General features: G+C 49.4%; 5 protein-coding genes across 5 annotated transcripts; 3 read left to right on the top strand and 2 right to left on the bottom strand.

Moving 5' to 3' along the window:
• Window positions 1-358: 358 nt before the first annotated feature.
• Window positions 359-2812, top strand: atm1 (ATP-binding cassette Fe/S cluster precursor transporter ATM1; the record flags this gene model as incomplete). Its single annotated transcript, XM_057124336.1, has 7 exons — window positions 359-718; window positions 770-829; window positions 886-1000; window positions 1051-1319; window positions 1366-2412; window positions 2444-2678; window positions 2736-2812. 7 exons carry the CDS (start codon window positions 359-361, stop codon window positions 2810-2812), a joined length of 2163 nt encoding a protein of 720 aa, XP_056986495.1.
• Window positions 2813-3876: 1064 nt separating this feature from the next.
• N7511_001912 (uncharacterized protein) lies at window positions 3877-4286 on the top strand (the record flags this gene model as incomplete). Its single annotated transcript, XM_057124337.1, has 2 exons — window positions 3877-3904; window positions 4087-4286. 2 exons carry the CDS (start codon window positions 3877-3879, stop codon window positions 4284-4286), a joined length of 228 nt encoding a protein of 75 aa, XP_056986496.1.
• A 722-nt stretch (window positions 4287-5008) lies between these two features.
• Window positions 5009-8252, bottom strand: N7511_001913 (VAC14 family protein; the record flags this gene model as incomplete). Its single annotated transcript, XM_057124338.1, has 8 exons — window positions 5009-5682; window positions 5732-5811; window positions 5868-5986; window positions 6040-6144; window positions 6191-7675; window positions 7726-7896; window positions 7950-8112; window positions 8185-8252. The coding sequence occupies 8 exons, from the start codon at window positions 8250-8252 to the stop codon at window positions 5009-5011; spliced, it is 2865 nt and encodes a 954-aa protein (XP_056986497.1).
• A 1057-nt stretch (window positions 8253-9309) lies between these two features.
• N7511_001914 (DNA-dependent ATPase RAD54) lies at window positions 9310-11876 on the bottom strand (the record flags this gene model as incomplete). Its single annotated transcript, XM_057124339.1, has 4 exons — window positions 9310-10980; window positions 11028-11111; window positions 11161-11818; window positions 11845-11876. 4 exons carry the CDS (start codon window positions 11874-11876, stop codon window positions 9310-9312), a joined length of 2445 nt encoding a protein of 814 aa, XP_056986498.1.
• A 239-nt stretch (window positions 11877-12115) lies between these two features.
• Window positions 12116-13262, top strand: N7511_001915 (uncharacterized protein; the record flags this gene model as incomplete). Its single annotated transcript, XM_057124340.1, has 4 exons — window positions 12116-12278; window positions 12342-12681; window positions 12797-13124; window positions 13179-13262. 4 exons carry the CDS (start codon window positions 12116-12118, stop codon window positions 13260-13262), a joined length of 915 nt encoding a protein of 304 aa, XP_056986499.1.
• Between the last annotated feature and the right edge of the window lie 316 nt (window positions 13263-13578).

Here is a 13578-nt window from a genome sequence, read left to right on the forward strand (position 1 = left end):
TGGGCGCAGACGGAGGAAGTGCGAAGTTTACGTCAGGAAACTGCGAGAGTCGGGAAATCTTGGCGCCGAACACCTACGAAGTACGCAACTGATCCTCCGATTTGCGACATTGGACGACTTCTAGATAAAGTGGCGCAGGAGTTCCCAATTTCTGCGTTTCTCATCTTTACTCTGCTCTGCTCTGCTCATACTATTCCGGCTTTGGGGACCCCGATAGTTTTCTCCGAACCCGGCGGCTTTCCCCCCACGAGCTATCGGGACAGCTACCGACAACCTCACTTGTCCTCACTATGCTCCCCTGGGTTCTCCAGTGACTTAAACTTCTCCCAGAGACTGATCCATATTTGACCAAGCAGCCATGCTGCTCAGAGCCGCACGTTTGCCGTGCTGGCGCACGGCGCAATTCGCATATCCGAGCTTCGCCGGCCGGCCACGCTGCACGCGACTTAATGGAACGCAACTGCGTGTATTCACATCGGATGGCAGCCCATTGCAGAACAAATCTACCGAGAAAAAAGATCAGGTATCTACGAAAGATGGTACTGTTACCCCGGCCCCGTCGCAATTAGCTAGCGTCAACATTGTCCAAACGCCGAAAGATGGCGCTGCGAAGACACCAAAGAAGGACTTGCTGAGTGAGCCGATGGCTGCAGCCAAGGACCAACGAAAGGCAGATTGGGCGATCATGAGGGAAATGGCCAAGTATCTGTGGCCAAAGGTAATACCCGAGTGCTGTTGTATACAATGATCGGGTATTGATTAGCTATAGGACGATTGGGGCACGAAGCTCCGCGTTGGATCCGCACTATCGTTGCTTGTTGGTGCAAAGGTTTGTTCTGTCTGGAGATGGAAATGCGTTCGGCTATACTAATATAATTTATCCAGATTCTCAATGTGGAGATTCCCTTCTACTTTAAGAGCATTGTCGACTCGATGAACGTGGATTTTGCTTCCGTTGGCGGTACCGCCTACACTGTAGCTGGGTCGATGATCATTGCTTGTGAGAGAAGTTCTATTCAAGAAAAGACTCATGGCTAACCTGTTACCTAGATGGTGTGACACGAATTGGAGCTACAGTGTTTCAGGAACTTCGCAATGCAGTCTTTGCTAGTGTTGCGCAGAAAGCAATTCGAAAAGTGGCCTCAAATGTCTTTGAACATCTTTTGCGATTGGATCTCAACTTCCACCTCTCTCGACAGACTGGTGGTCTAACCCGTGCGATTGATCGTGGTACTAAAGGCATCAGCTTCCTCTTGACATCGATGGTCTTTCACGTGGTACCGACTGCACTGGAAATCTCACTTGTCTGCGGTATTCTGGTATGTTTTGACGCTGAAATTCACGCGGAATCCACTAACGTTGTAGACTTATCAATATGGTCTCCAATTTGCTGCAATCACTACTACAACCATGATTGCATACACGGCATTCACTATCACTACCACTGCGTGGCGAACCAAGTTCCGTCGGCAGGCTAACGCAGCCGACAACCGCGGTGCAACTGTTGCTGTAGACTCACTTATTAACTATGAGGCTGTCAAGTACTTCAATAACGAGAAATTTGAAGTTGCGCGATACGGAAAGGCCTTGAAGAACTATGAAGACGCATCTATCAAGGTCACCACCTCCTTGGCATTCCTCAACTCTGGTCAGAATATGATCTTCTCCTCTGCGCTGGCCGCAATGATGTACCTGGCCTGCGATGGAGTTGCAACCGGCGCCATGACTGTCGGTGACCTGGTCATGGTGAACCAGCTGGTCTTCCAGCTCTCTGTCCCCCTCAACTTCCTGGGCTCTGTCTACCGCGAGTTGCGTCAGTCCCTGTTGGATATGGAGACTCTCTTCAACTTGCAAAAGGTCAATGTCACAATCACCGAACGCCCCAACGCCAGACCTCTTCAACTTATTCAGGGCGGCGAGATCCGCTTTGAGAATGTCACTTTTGGCTATCACCCTGAGCGCCCAATTCTGAAGAATGCCACCTTCACTATTCCCGCCGGACAGAAGTTTGCCATTGTTGGCCCTAGCGGCTGCGGCAAGTCTACAATTCTGCGTCTCCTGTTCCGCTTCTACGATGTCCAATCTGGCCGCATCCTCATTGATGGCCAAGACATCCGGGATGTGAGCCTTGACAGTCTCCGCAAGATCATTGGCGTGGTCCCACAGGATACACCCTTGTTCAATGACACAATTGCCCATAACATTCGCTACGGGCGAATCGATGCATCTGACGAAGAAGTGCGCCGTGCTGCGGAGCGGGCCCACATCCACAAGCTGATCGAAGGTCTACCGGACGGCTACGAGACCGCCGTTGGCGAGCGCGGCATGATGATCTCTGGTGGTGAGAAGCAGCGACTGGCAATCTCTCGCTTGATTCTGAAGGACCCTCAATTATTCTTCTTCGACGAGGCAGTAAGTACTTATTTCCCCACTACGTGAACAGCAACTCACCTATACCAAGACATCCGCCCTCGACACCTACACAGAGCAGGCCCTCCTCCAGAATATCAACAGCATCCTCAAGGAACGGAGACGCACTAGTGTATTTGTGGCGCACCGTCTGCGCACTATCTGTGATAGTGACCAGATCCTGGTCCTGAAGGACGGTCACGTATCAGAGACGGGCTCGCACCGTGAACTACTGGATCGTGATGGAATCTATGCAGAACTCTGGAATGGTAAATACTCCAAGCAGTCTTCCTTGTTTGAGTTATTGATTGCTAACTTTTTTGCAGCTCAGGAACTGTCCATGGCTCAGGATTTGGAGTTCGAGCGGAACCAAGGCGAAGATGAGATTGAAACGAAGCCGTGAACGATACAAGTTATGGTTGATAGGAGTACATAGGATTCCAAGGATAGAGGTACATTTCTGACGCACTGTCAAGTCATATATTTTTGCAGCGAACACAGCTTGGTAGTTATCCCCAGACCAGGTCCAGTGGGCCATATGCCTAATCGGGCCATCTCCCATATGAGGCACGTGACATGACCCTTGCTCCAGCTTATGTAATGTCCTTTGCTGCCCTCCAACGCACCTGAGCAGTCCAAACCCTAAACACGCGGAAAGATAGGAGTTCCTTATACTACGTTCAGATTGATACACAACTAGCGCTAACCTATTGGCTCTGAACAAAGCTCAATAGTTCCTTCGCCCTAAACCGGTTTTAGCCCATGCGCGATTAATCTAGTGCTATCCGTGCGCGGGCTAGACTTGGATGTCTCAAGCTATAGATGTGATATATCGGAGATCAGAATCCTCAGAAGACGGAAGAGAATACTTCTAGAACTACCCTGTTCTACTGGATAGTGAGCTTCTTTTCTTTCCCATTAGAACCTTGTACTGTATAGGAGCTCCAAGTGATAAATCTGAAACGACGACGCGGTGTCATCGGCCCTGACTAGTGAACTCCAGAACTCCACAACCCACGTTCTCTCCCCACCCCTTTCTCTTCTTCTCTGCTTCTATCTTCTCGATCCAATCGCTATTCACTCTTTACCGGGGACCAGTACCCCCTTCCTCTCTCTTTCACACATTCCTTCCAGAATCATTCCACGCGTATATTCTCCGGACAGCCCAGCGCCTCCTGAAACAAGGTAAGGGACCGAGATCCGGATCAGATCAGCCCCGATCAGATCCAGACAATCCAGACAATCCAGACCATCCGAACAGTCCGACGCAAAACAGTGGCTTTATGCATAGCAGTAACTAACAACTCCTCAGCGACGTCAACTTCCGGTACCAACCGCTCACGTTCCCAATTGCTACATCGGGGAACGATTGTCGCCAACAAATTTCCGTTTCCGCACGTTCTGAACCTCCAATATCGCAAACCCAGAATTTTCATCCGATCAATTCTGATCTCTACACAATTCACAATGGGTCTCATGGACAAGCTACAAGCCAGTACGTGCCTCTCCCATCCCCGCCTCGCGAAGTTCCCCTCCCCACAACCCTGAAACACAACAAACCTCGAACTCGGTCAATGCACAAACACCAAAACCCGCAGAACGACCAGAACCCTTGAGGCTCGGTCGCCAATCTTCTACCAGAACACAGTTGGAAAAAATCGAACTAACAAACAACAGAACTTGAGCTCTACCGCCTCGAACAACGCTACGCTCGCCGTAAGCACCGCAGCACATTCTCCACGGGCGCACAATACGTCGACGGCGAATATGTCTACTCCACCGGTGCAAACTCACCCACCAGTACTGTCTCCAAACATTCGACGGGCAGCTGGCGGCCCTCGGGGTGGGGGAGTGGCAGCAGCCAATCCTCACGGTAAGCGGAATTGAGCGGAGATGAGCGGAGTTGAGCGGAGTTGAGCTGGGCTTTTGATAACGTGACACTCTTTTCTCTCTCTCTGGACCTCTATTCTGTGAACTGCCTGGGCCAGTTCGATTTGCGCGGGGTTATTGGCGCCGTCTTTTTGCGTTTCTGTTTTGGTTTTTAGCATTTGCCTCTTTCCTTTCTCTTTCTCTTTCTTCATTTTTTGCTTCTTTGCTTCTTTTCTTGCTCCTTTCGCTCTTCGCGTGATGCTTCCGCGGAGTCTCGACGAATCCTGGGTTCTTGTATAGTCTCCATGTCTGTTTGCTTCTTTCTTTCTCACCAGTTGGGACTGTTTATGGTCTGTCTCATGTGCTCCATGTGCCAGGAAACCGAATTGAAAAAAAAGCGTTCTCTTCCTTCCCAAGTGGCAAGTCAAGAACTGTCACGCTTGGGTTGGATGTGCTTTTGGTTCACATTGCATTTATACTTTGAATTTCCCTTCGTCTATAGTCTGTTTAGGACTTTATGTTTGCAATATCTATGATATATTTTATCTATAAGTTGACCTTCTGTTTCTCGAGGGCGTAGACATCAAACACGGCTACAGCTTAGATCTAATACAAGCATTCCTTCAAAAAATGATTCCATTGTCCAAAGAAACCTCGGATGCTGGGTATATCCAGTTAAGTAAGTACAAGACACAAGGAAGCTATGCACAAGAAAGCACCCGCTATCCTCTTATTTCTTCTTCCGGCCTCCAATACCCAATCGTCCTAGATTCGGAAGACTCGACTTGTGCTTATGGGATGGACCCGGAATAACAGACTTCGTCACTCCACTTTCCAGCCCACGACCGGCAGCATTGCCAATTCCAGGGCCACTAGCTCCGGCGTTGCCAGTTTGGTGCATGGCCGGGGTACCGCGTGGTGCGTCAGGGAGACCGGGTCGATCCTTGGATCTGTCAGCGGCGGCAGCAGAAAGGGCAGCCGTGAGGGTAGGGTTAAGCAGGGTATCCGAGGGGTTGAGGGAATGGCGATGTGAAGCTTGGGAACGACGAGCACGTTCCTGGACGGATTTGAACTTGTCAAGGAGGTCAACCCAGCGGATGGTATTCTCATCGCGGGGTTTGAGGCGCGGACCGGAGGATCGGTCAAAAGAGGATGAGGCTGGGGCGGTTTGAGCGGTGCTGGGTTGAAACTCGGTCAGTCTCGTGGGGGACAGAGGGGAGCGTAGAACGCCCTGGGATCCATACCTGCGGGGGCCACTGTGGAGAAATCCGATGTTGCTGACACTGTTCAGGCGGTTCTTGAGGGCTGCGAACGCGGAGCTCTGGGGGAGGAGCATGAGGACACCATAGAGACATTTGTAGAGGTAAGGATATTTTTCGGGTTCCAAGAGTTGTAGGCGGAGGTCTTTGTGGCTATTAGTTTTGGATTTCTTCAAAGCGTACAAGAGACATACATGTGAAAACTGGCGATTCGAGTAGTTGAACCAGCTTGTCGATTTGAATCAACATATTGACTGTCATCTCAAGTTCGGCACTATGGTAGTGTTAGTAGGACCACAAAAGACCATATTCGAGATTTGATGCACTGACAAGATCTGAAGTAGGTTGTAAGCCTGCTCATAGGCTTGAGCGAGAAGACATAGAGAAAAGGTGGACACAGCATTGTGGCACCATGACCTGAACAAAGCAACAAAGAACATTTGTCCATCCTGAAAATTGGGTAAGCCTTTTGCACAAATTAACAACACATCGGGAAATTTACTCTTGAATCGAGATTTCTCAAGCGCTTTCTTAGCTCTGATAATTCTGGCGCAGTGATAAGATTGTTGTTCAAGTTCTGCACCATGATACTGGCAAATTCAAGATCCTGAAAATGTTAGCATAAAGCGTTGAAATGAGGTCAGCGCACTTACTTCTTCTTTCTCAAGACAATCTGCCAGCGTTCGGTAGATACGTTCCGGACTCAAATTCAAACACAACTGTCTGATAATCAAGTTTCCACGTACTTCAAGCAAATGCCTGTCCGTAGAAAACAGCTGCAGTAGATTCACCATGAAGGATGTGAAGTAGCTATCTTCGCTATTTCTGGAAATCTGTGAAAGAAGCTGCAAATCCTTGGTCACAACAGCCTCCGCAGGGTCTGATAGCGTTTTCAGCAGTGCCGGGAAGGTGCCATCATTGAACGCGACGACTTTCCGTGGTGCTTTGTGGTGCAGCATAATGAGCCACGAAAGAGCTGCCACTCGTGTGGCTTCGTTCTCGTTGAGAAATTGCAGGGTGAGGGAGTTGACAGCAGCGGCGTAATCAAGATCGGCAGTAGGCAAAGGCGTGGAGACAACACTACTTCGTGGTGTTGCTGCAACGGAAGCGTCTTGCGCTGACTGCTTTCTGGCGTCAAAGCTCGCCGTCTCCGTCGAGGGCCTGATTCCGGGAGTAGAGGATCTGCGCTCTATGATCTCTTTGCTAGGGGTGTTGGATGGAAGCTTCGAAGAGGCTAAGGTTTCCTCCGTTGTATCATCCGATAAAGAGTATATGTACTCGAGAAGTGATTTGTTGACTTGGTTTGCGGCTTGTCGTACTCCGTCCGAGCCACTCGACATAGCTGGGAGCACCTGGGTCAGAAGACGCGGAACAAAAGGCAGAATATCCTCTGGGCTGATCTCAAAGAAAGCATCAATCCAACGAAGGGCTGTCAATTGCATTTCCTCCTCATAAGTGGTGTTGACAAAGCCAACAAGAATACCAAGAATCTTGGGGTGATCGATTTGTACATCCTGTCCGGGGATCCAGTCTCCGTCAGCTTGGATGATTTCTCCGTCGAAATTTGAATCTGAGTCTGAGTCCCCAACTGCGATATCACCCTTGTCATCACTTGCACCATCGGCGTTGACATTCTGCTCGGTCGAGACGCTCATGCCGTCACTTGCGGTCGAGTTTCTGTTGCTTTTCTGCCCTTTCCGGCTTTCTTCAATTCCCTTCTTCAGCCTTGTAATCCTCTTGATCTCCGCCAAGAATCGATCGAGAAGGTTCTGAGTCGCAACATTAACATCTTTGTTGGGACCGCCAAGGAATTTTATCAAGCCCTCCAGGAAATCCGGCAAATAGCTGACGAGCTCTAAATCAGGAATGGTATCTAGAAGAGTAAGCCATGAGACCAAGAAGTTGCGAGTGAACGGCTGGATCACATGGATGCGGTCCTGAAGCAAGGGAATAAATCTCGCGAGAGAGAAAGCAGTCGGAAGCTCTGGGTCATCCAAAGCATCCGGATCCATTCGATCTTTCTCGGACAGCTGTAAAATGGAAACATAGGAAGCAGCCGATTCAGCCACAATATCTTTCACCAGTCGATCCAACAGCTCCGCGCCATTCTTAACTGACAACTCCGAGTCTGACGCAAGCTACACCACCTGTTAGCCCTGCGAACCCCACTTCACATATCGGTACTCACCTTAGCTAGGGCATCAAATATCTCATTGAAGAAAAGCAGGATTTCTCCCTTGGCGACCTTGGCAATATTGTACATGCTCTCGCAAGCATAGTACCGAACTCGCGCATCCTGGTCCGAGAAGCACGCCAGCACAGGCGGAACAATCTCTCCCAGGTACGGGGCAACCCCTTCCTGAACCCATTATCAGCACATTTCCCCGCAGTGCACGGTTATCTCGAACTCACCGACCCCAGGGCGATCGAGGCAGCCGCCAAACCGATCAACCCTCCATTCCGAGCGTGGGGTTGGTGTACAGCATAGGCGTAGTCGTGACAAAGCTGTTCAACGATCTTCTGGATTTTCTCCTGGTCCGCTTGAAAAACGGCATCGCGGACGATTTTCTCTAGCCTGTCAAAAATAATCGGTCAGTATACGTTCAGGATCATCGCCATGGATGGGAGGGTCTCAGAAGTGGCATACTCTAGAGCTCCTTGTTTCCTCTTGTCGTAGAGCTTATCGTTCAGCAACCGCTGGATTGTTTGATCCATCGCTCCGAATCGCGTGTGACACGGGTTCTCCTCCAGCTAAGGCTAAGCAATTATCATAGCGAAGAGACACTCTGAGATTTTACTGCCACGAAGCCCAGAAGCCAAAATTGAGGAGTGAGGTCAAAGTGTTTGAAGACAGATGCGTTGTCAACGCGGAGATTGTGATGTCAGCAGTGGGTCTAGCCCTGACTTTAGCTGCATTGACCGCCTTTGTTTATCTTCTGACAGCTGCCTCTTCTTTCCCTTTCACTTTTACCTTCAACCCAGACCTTTGTTTTTTTCCTCATGGGCACTAGTCCTTCATCAGGATCCTCTGAGGGTCTTGACGAACTCTTCGCTACATTCTCGAGTCATTCAACAAGCTAGAATGTTGACTTAACTCGACCGCCACGTATGCAAGCTATCGGACAGCAAGGTCCACTTAGCTTTTCTTTCAGCCCCTTGACCTTCACCGCCACAGAAAAATCTGCGAAGAGTTTACAAGATCAAGAGAGGGACGGGAGGCGAAATGAGCAATACAATGGTGATATGTGGATTGGAACGAGTCGAGAATATCAACTACAACGAAACCTTCACGTCTGTCGTGAAGCAGCAGAGTTACAAAGCCATAATCATTCCGCAATAACTTTGGAAATCTAATGCGTACACACTCAAGGCGCTTGCCTCTCGCTGTGGTGATGAAGCTTACAGAAAAGAAGCTATCGGCGAAGAACAAATCTTCCTATACGCAAAACGTGGCCCTGCGTCCGATGTTTTGCCGGTAGCTTGTTTTTCTTGTGCCTCATCGATCATGCCAGAAGTAGTGGTATCGAGTGTGGATACATTAGCTTACGGCTTTGTTACCCATTGGTTGTATGACTGACGAAGATTTCGGTGTTGATATCTCCGGACTAGTCGAAACCACGTACACATAATGAAAATTCATTGAGATAATAACTCGAAGTCGTGTATGATCATGATTGCTCGCTCCAAGTGATACGCTCCAAAAGATATAGAAAGTTCAAATGCCAATAACTGTGACAAAATCTCCAAACTGCCGAGTATGCTGATTAGACTATTAATGACTGATGTATTGGAAAACAGCAGAGACATCCTGTTCCCCGGTCTCCTGTCTTAACAACAGATCCTGGATCTGATTGAGAGGACCCTTCTCTCCAGTATTGATCAAATGATTCCACGAGCTCGTATCACCATATAGCATAGCTGGGGCCTTGATGTATTGTGTTCCGTCTGGTCGACATCGTTTGCATTTGAATGTATCGTGGGTGTCGCTACGCGTGTCGGGTTTGAACTGGAAGAGTTCACGTAGGGAATCCAAAGAGAAGTGGCGCTCAACGTCCTCTGCGGAGTCGACGACACATGATGATAGCGATTGCTTGTGGGACTGGCGCTGGAATATCTTCTCTTCAATAGAGCCGGTTGCAATGAAACGGTACACGAAACAGTCCTTCTTCTGTCCGTCACGCCACACTCGAGCCAGCGCTTGCTGATCAGCAGCTGGGTTCCAGTCAGGATCGAACAGTACCAGGCGGTTGGCGCCGATCAAGTTCAGACCACACCCACCAGCCTTACTACTCAAGAGGAACACAAATTCTGGACCATCGGGGTCATTGAATTTGTCCACTAGCTTCGAGCGTTTCTTGATGTTCATGGTTCCATCAAGTCGCAGGCAACCGTATGCACGCGATCGACAAAGCTTTTCAAACAGATCCAGCGTCTGAGTGTAGTTGCTGATGAGAACAATCTTGTCGTTTGTATCCTGTCGGATCCGTGCCAACATACGATCTAGGACCATCATCTTTCCAGAATACCAACTTTTGATCTCTCGATCACGGCCACGGGAATCTGGAGGGCTATAGTCTTCGGGGAATGTATGCTCGCACCCTGGAAGATCCTTCTGAAGGTCAAGAAGATCAGGGTGGTTGCAAAGCTTTTTCAAAAGGCCAATTGCTTTCAACGGTTGACTACCCTTTCCACGGAGCAGGCTTCGAATCTCAGGACTCTGGATAAAATGGTCGTATAGACCACGTTGGAACTGGGACATATTGCAGAACACGACATGCTCGTACTTGACTGGCAAGTATTTGGAAAGCAGCTCATTCGTTCGGCGAATAATGAACTTATTGACAACGCCGGATAGCTCTGAGAGTCGTTCATCGCCCAATTTCTTTTCTTCGTCGGTACCTGCTGCGTCTCGACCTCGCAAAATTGGCAGCTCAAATCTCTTGCGGAAGTCGGCTTGTGAGCCGAGAAGATTCGGGTTGGCAAAGTGAAGTAGAGCAAAATACTCTGACAAGTCATTCTGAATGGGCGTTCCAGAAAGGATCACTCGGCGAGTAACGTTCAAGCTGTTCAAAGCAGTCCATGTCAAGCTTTCTTTGTTCTTGAGCCGATGGCCTTCGTCACATAATAGAAGTCCAATTGGTGCATCTTTCAATGCATCGACATACATTCGGAGCGTCTCGTAAGACACAATGAGACAAGGCCTGACTATTCCACGTCCTGATGCAATGGCCCACTGCTTGATCTGGGCAGTTAGCTCGGTCTTTGAAGCCTTTCCATCCACTGCAAAAGGAGTTGTAGCGTCCTTTCCAAGCCATTTTGTCAACTCGTTGGCCCAATTGCCGACCAAACTCGACGGGCATGCAATGACGCATTTCTGAATTGTTGTTTTGCCAGCTTCAGAGGACTGCTTCAAAAGTGTCCACATCAATGCAATACATTGCAGCTGTATCGATTAGTACTAGACAAGGAAATCAAGCGATCAAAACGTACTGTTTTTCCAAGACCCATACCGTCTGCCATAATGCATCCATTTGCGTTCTTATCCACCAGCCCAGTGGTACATCGATAAAGAAACTACAACGTGTCAGCTTTCTCATCTGGCATGACCTGAATGAAACCTTACCTTTACACCCTCCACTTGATGTGGCCGTAGCACTTTGCAAAGTCTCGGATCAATGACAACAGGCACCTTTGGTCGCTCATCCACATCTTTCTTCAGTCCAAGGATATCTGCTAAGCTCTTGTGTACAATGGGTTCGTCCAATTCCGGCTTCTCTTCGGTCGGGGCCTCCAAAGCCTTAGGCTCAGGCTCAGCAGGAACATCGTCAACCGTTGGATCGTATAGAACAATTGCAAACTCTCCACTGGGATCATGTAGTGGCTTCACCACAAACGTCGCACCCTGCCTCATGCCCAACGTTGGAGCAGCTCGGCCAGCGTTGTATCCATCTCCAGCTTTGTTGATAAACGGAATTTGAAATCGCGACCGAAATGCCATATCCTTGTCCCGCGGCTTAAACACAGGGAACTTATTGACCTCTCTTGTCGCCAACGCGAGCCGATCCTCGTTCGTGTATGGTTTCTCTGCCCCATCTTCGACACTCCCATCAGCATTGGCATAATTCACCTTCCGCCTCTTCCTAGACGGTTTCTCAGATGCGCGCGTCGGTGTTGCCGAGCCGGGACATTTGAAGGGCCTTGCGAGACGATCGATCGAATTCACAGATTTGGGTTGTAGGGGTGTTTTGGGCGTGCCCTCACCGGCGGGTCGTGGTCGATACCTGGGATGTCAGCATTAGCAGTGAACCAAAAGAAGTCAATAAATATCGGCCTAGCCATACATTGACCCAAACAAAGAACCCAACAAGTCAAAATCAGCTGTACACGGCCCCCAAAGTCGATTGTTGTTGATGAGTCAAAGTCGACGCGATCCTCGCGTCTGCCTACACCAAATCGACACGGCCCCACGTGATATGCCGAGGGGCAGCCCCGCTAGAAAGCCGGGGGAGCTTCGGGCATGAACTTGGACTTGGAACTGTGGACATTCCTCTTCAGATCTATATTCAGCGTCTTATCCCATGGGTTCCGACTTCTGGGCTGGCTACCTAAGTGGTGCACTAGGAATAATAATCGGCAACCCACTGGATGTGATCAAAGTCCGGCTGCAGGCGGGGGATGTGCATGCAGCTGCATCACCGATACATTTAAGCCGCCTGGATAAAGCAACCTCCCTAGTCCGAGGTCTGTGATACACAACCTTACTATGACCCTCAAGCACCACAATTAATATTCAATTGTATATAGGCGCTGCAGCCCCGATCCTAGGCTATGGAGCCCTAAACGCCATTCTCTTCGTGGCCTACAACCGCACTCTCACAATCCTAGACAATTCCATAACAGATCCAACAAACCCCGTCAACGTCTCAGCATACAAGATCTGGCTAGCCGGAGCCGCCGGCGGACTGGCCAGCTGGACGATCTCCTCGCCCACAGAATTCATCAAATGTCGCGCGCAGCTGGATCCACGAGCCGAGGCATCGTCGTGGGCCGTGGCTAAGGATATCATCCGCACGCGCGGCTGGAGGGGTCTCTATTTCGGTGGAGGTATTACTAGCGCTAGGGATGCAATTGGCTATGGGTTCTAGTATGTCCACGCCACCCCCGGATCTGAACCCTTCTCCCGGTGAAATATATATTCCATATTTCATATATTCTATACCTTGATGTATGGGTTTGGTTGATATACTAATATTTGACAGTTTCTGGTCCTATGAACTATGCAAGCGATTTATGATTTCTGATAATGACGGCGCATATCAATCTGCCATGAATATTTTGCTATGTGGGGGGATTGCTGGGGTTGTTACCTGGGGTTCGGTGTTCCCTCTGGACGTGATTAAGACGAGGTTGCAGGCGCAAACTATTGGGGATCATGGCCGGATATCTGAGAGCCAGGCTTTGCTAGGACATCGGACACTGAGCTCTTGCCAGATTGCCAAGGAGACATATCGGGCCGAGGGTCTCAAGGCATTCTACCGTGGTCTGGGGGTTTGCAGTGCTCGGGCATTCATTGTGAATGCTGTACAGGTAGGGTCCTTTTCTTGCCCCTGGCATATGTGACACGGAACTAATGTGATACAGTGGGCGACATATGAATGGTTAATGAAGAACTTTAACCAATTGGGCACACAAGCGAAGTTACAATCGGGGATGTCCCAAGGTTGAAGCTAGCGGTGTACATCCATGAATAATTTAGAACCCCCACACAATGTGAAGACTACACGAACATACCGAAGGCCCATTCAGGTTAGTTTCTATTTGGTATTGAGGGATTTCTATTGGAATTACTCGGAAGTATTGCCAAGGGGTAAATTTCCAGGCCGTTTTCGCCGACCGTCGGCGGTTTCATGTCACCCGCAAACCGGAAGAGTGGAAACCCGGCGAGCATCGGCAATATAAAAAAAAGTGCCGCACGTGACTCTAGATCAACAATCTAGAGATGGAAACTGTTGTTCGGTGTTCAGTGCTGAATTGAGAGTCG

This window comes from Penicillium nucicola (genome assembly GCF_028828085.1).
Source record: "Penicillium nucicola strain IBT 29836 chromosome Unknown utg000002l, whole genome shotgun sequence".
Taxonomy (NCBI): Eukaryota; Fungi; Ascomycota; class Eurotiomycetes; order Eurotiales; family Aspergillaceae; genus Penicillium; species Penicillium nucicola.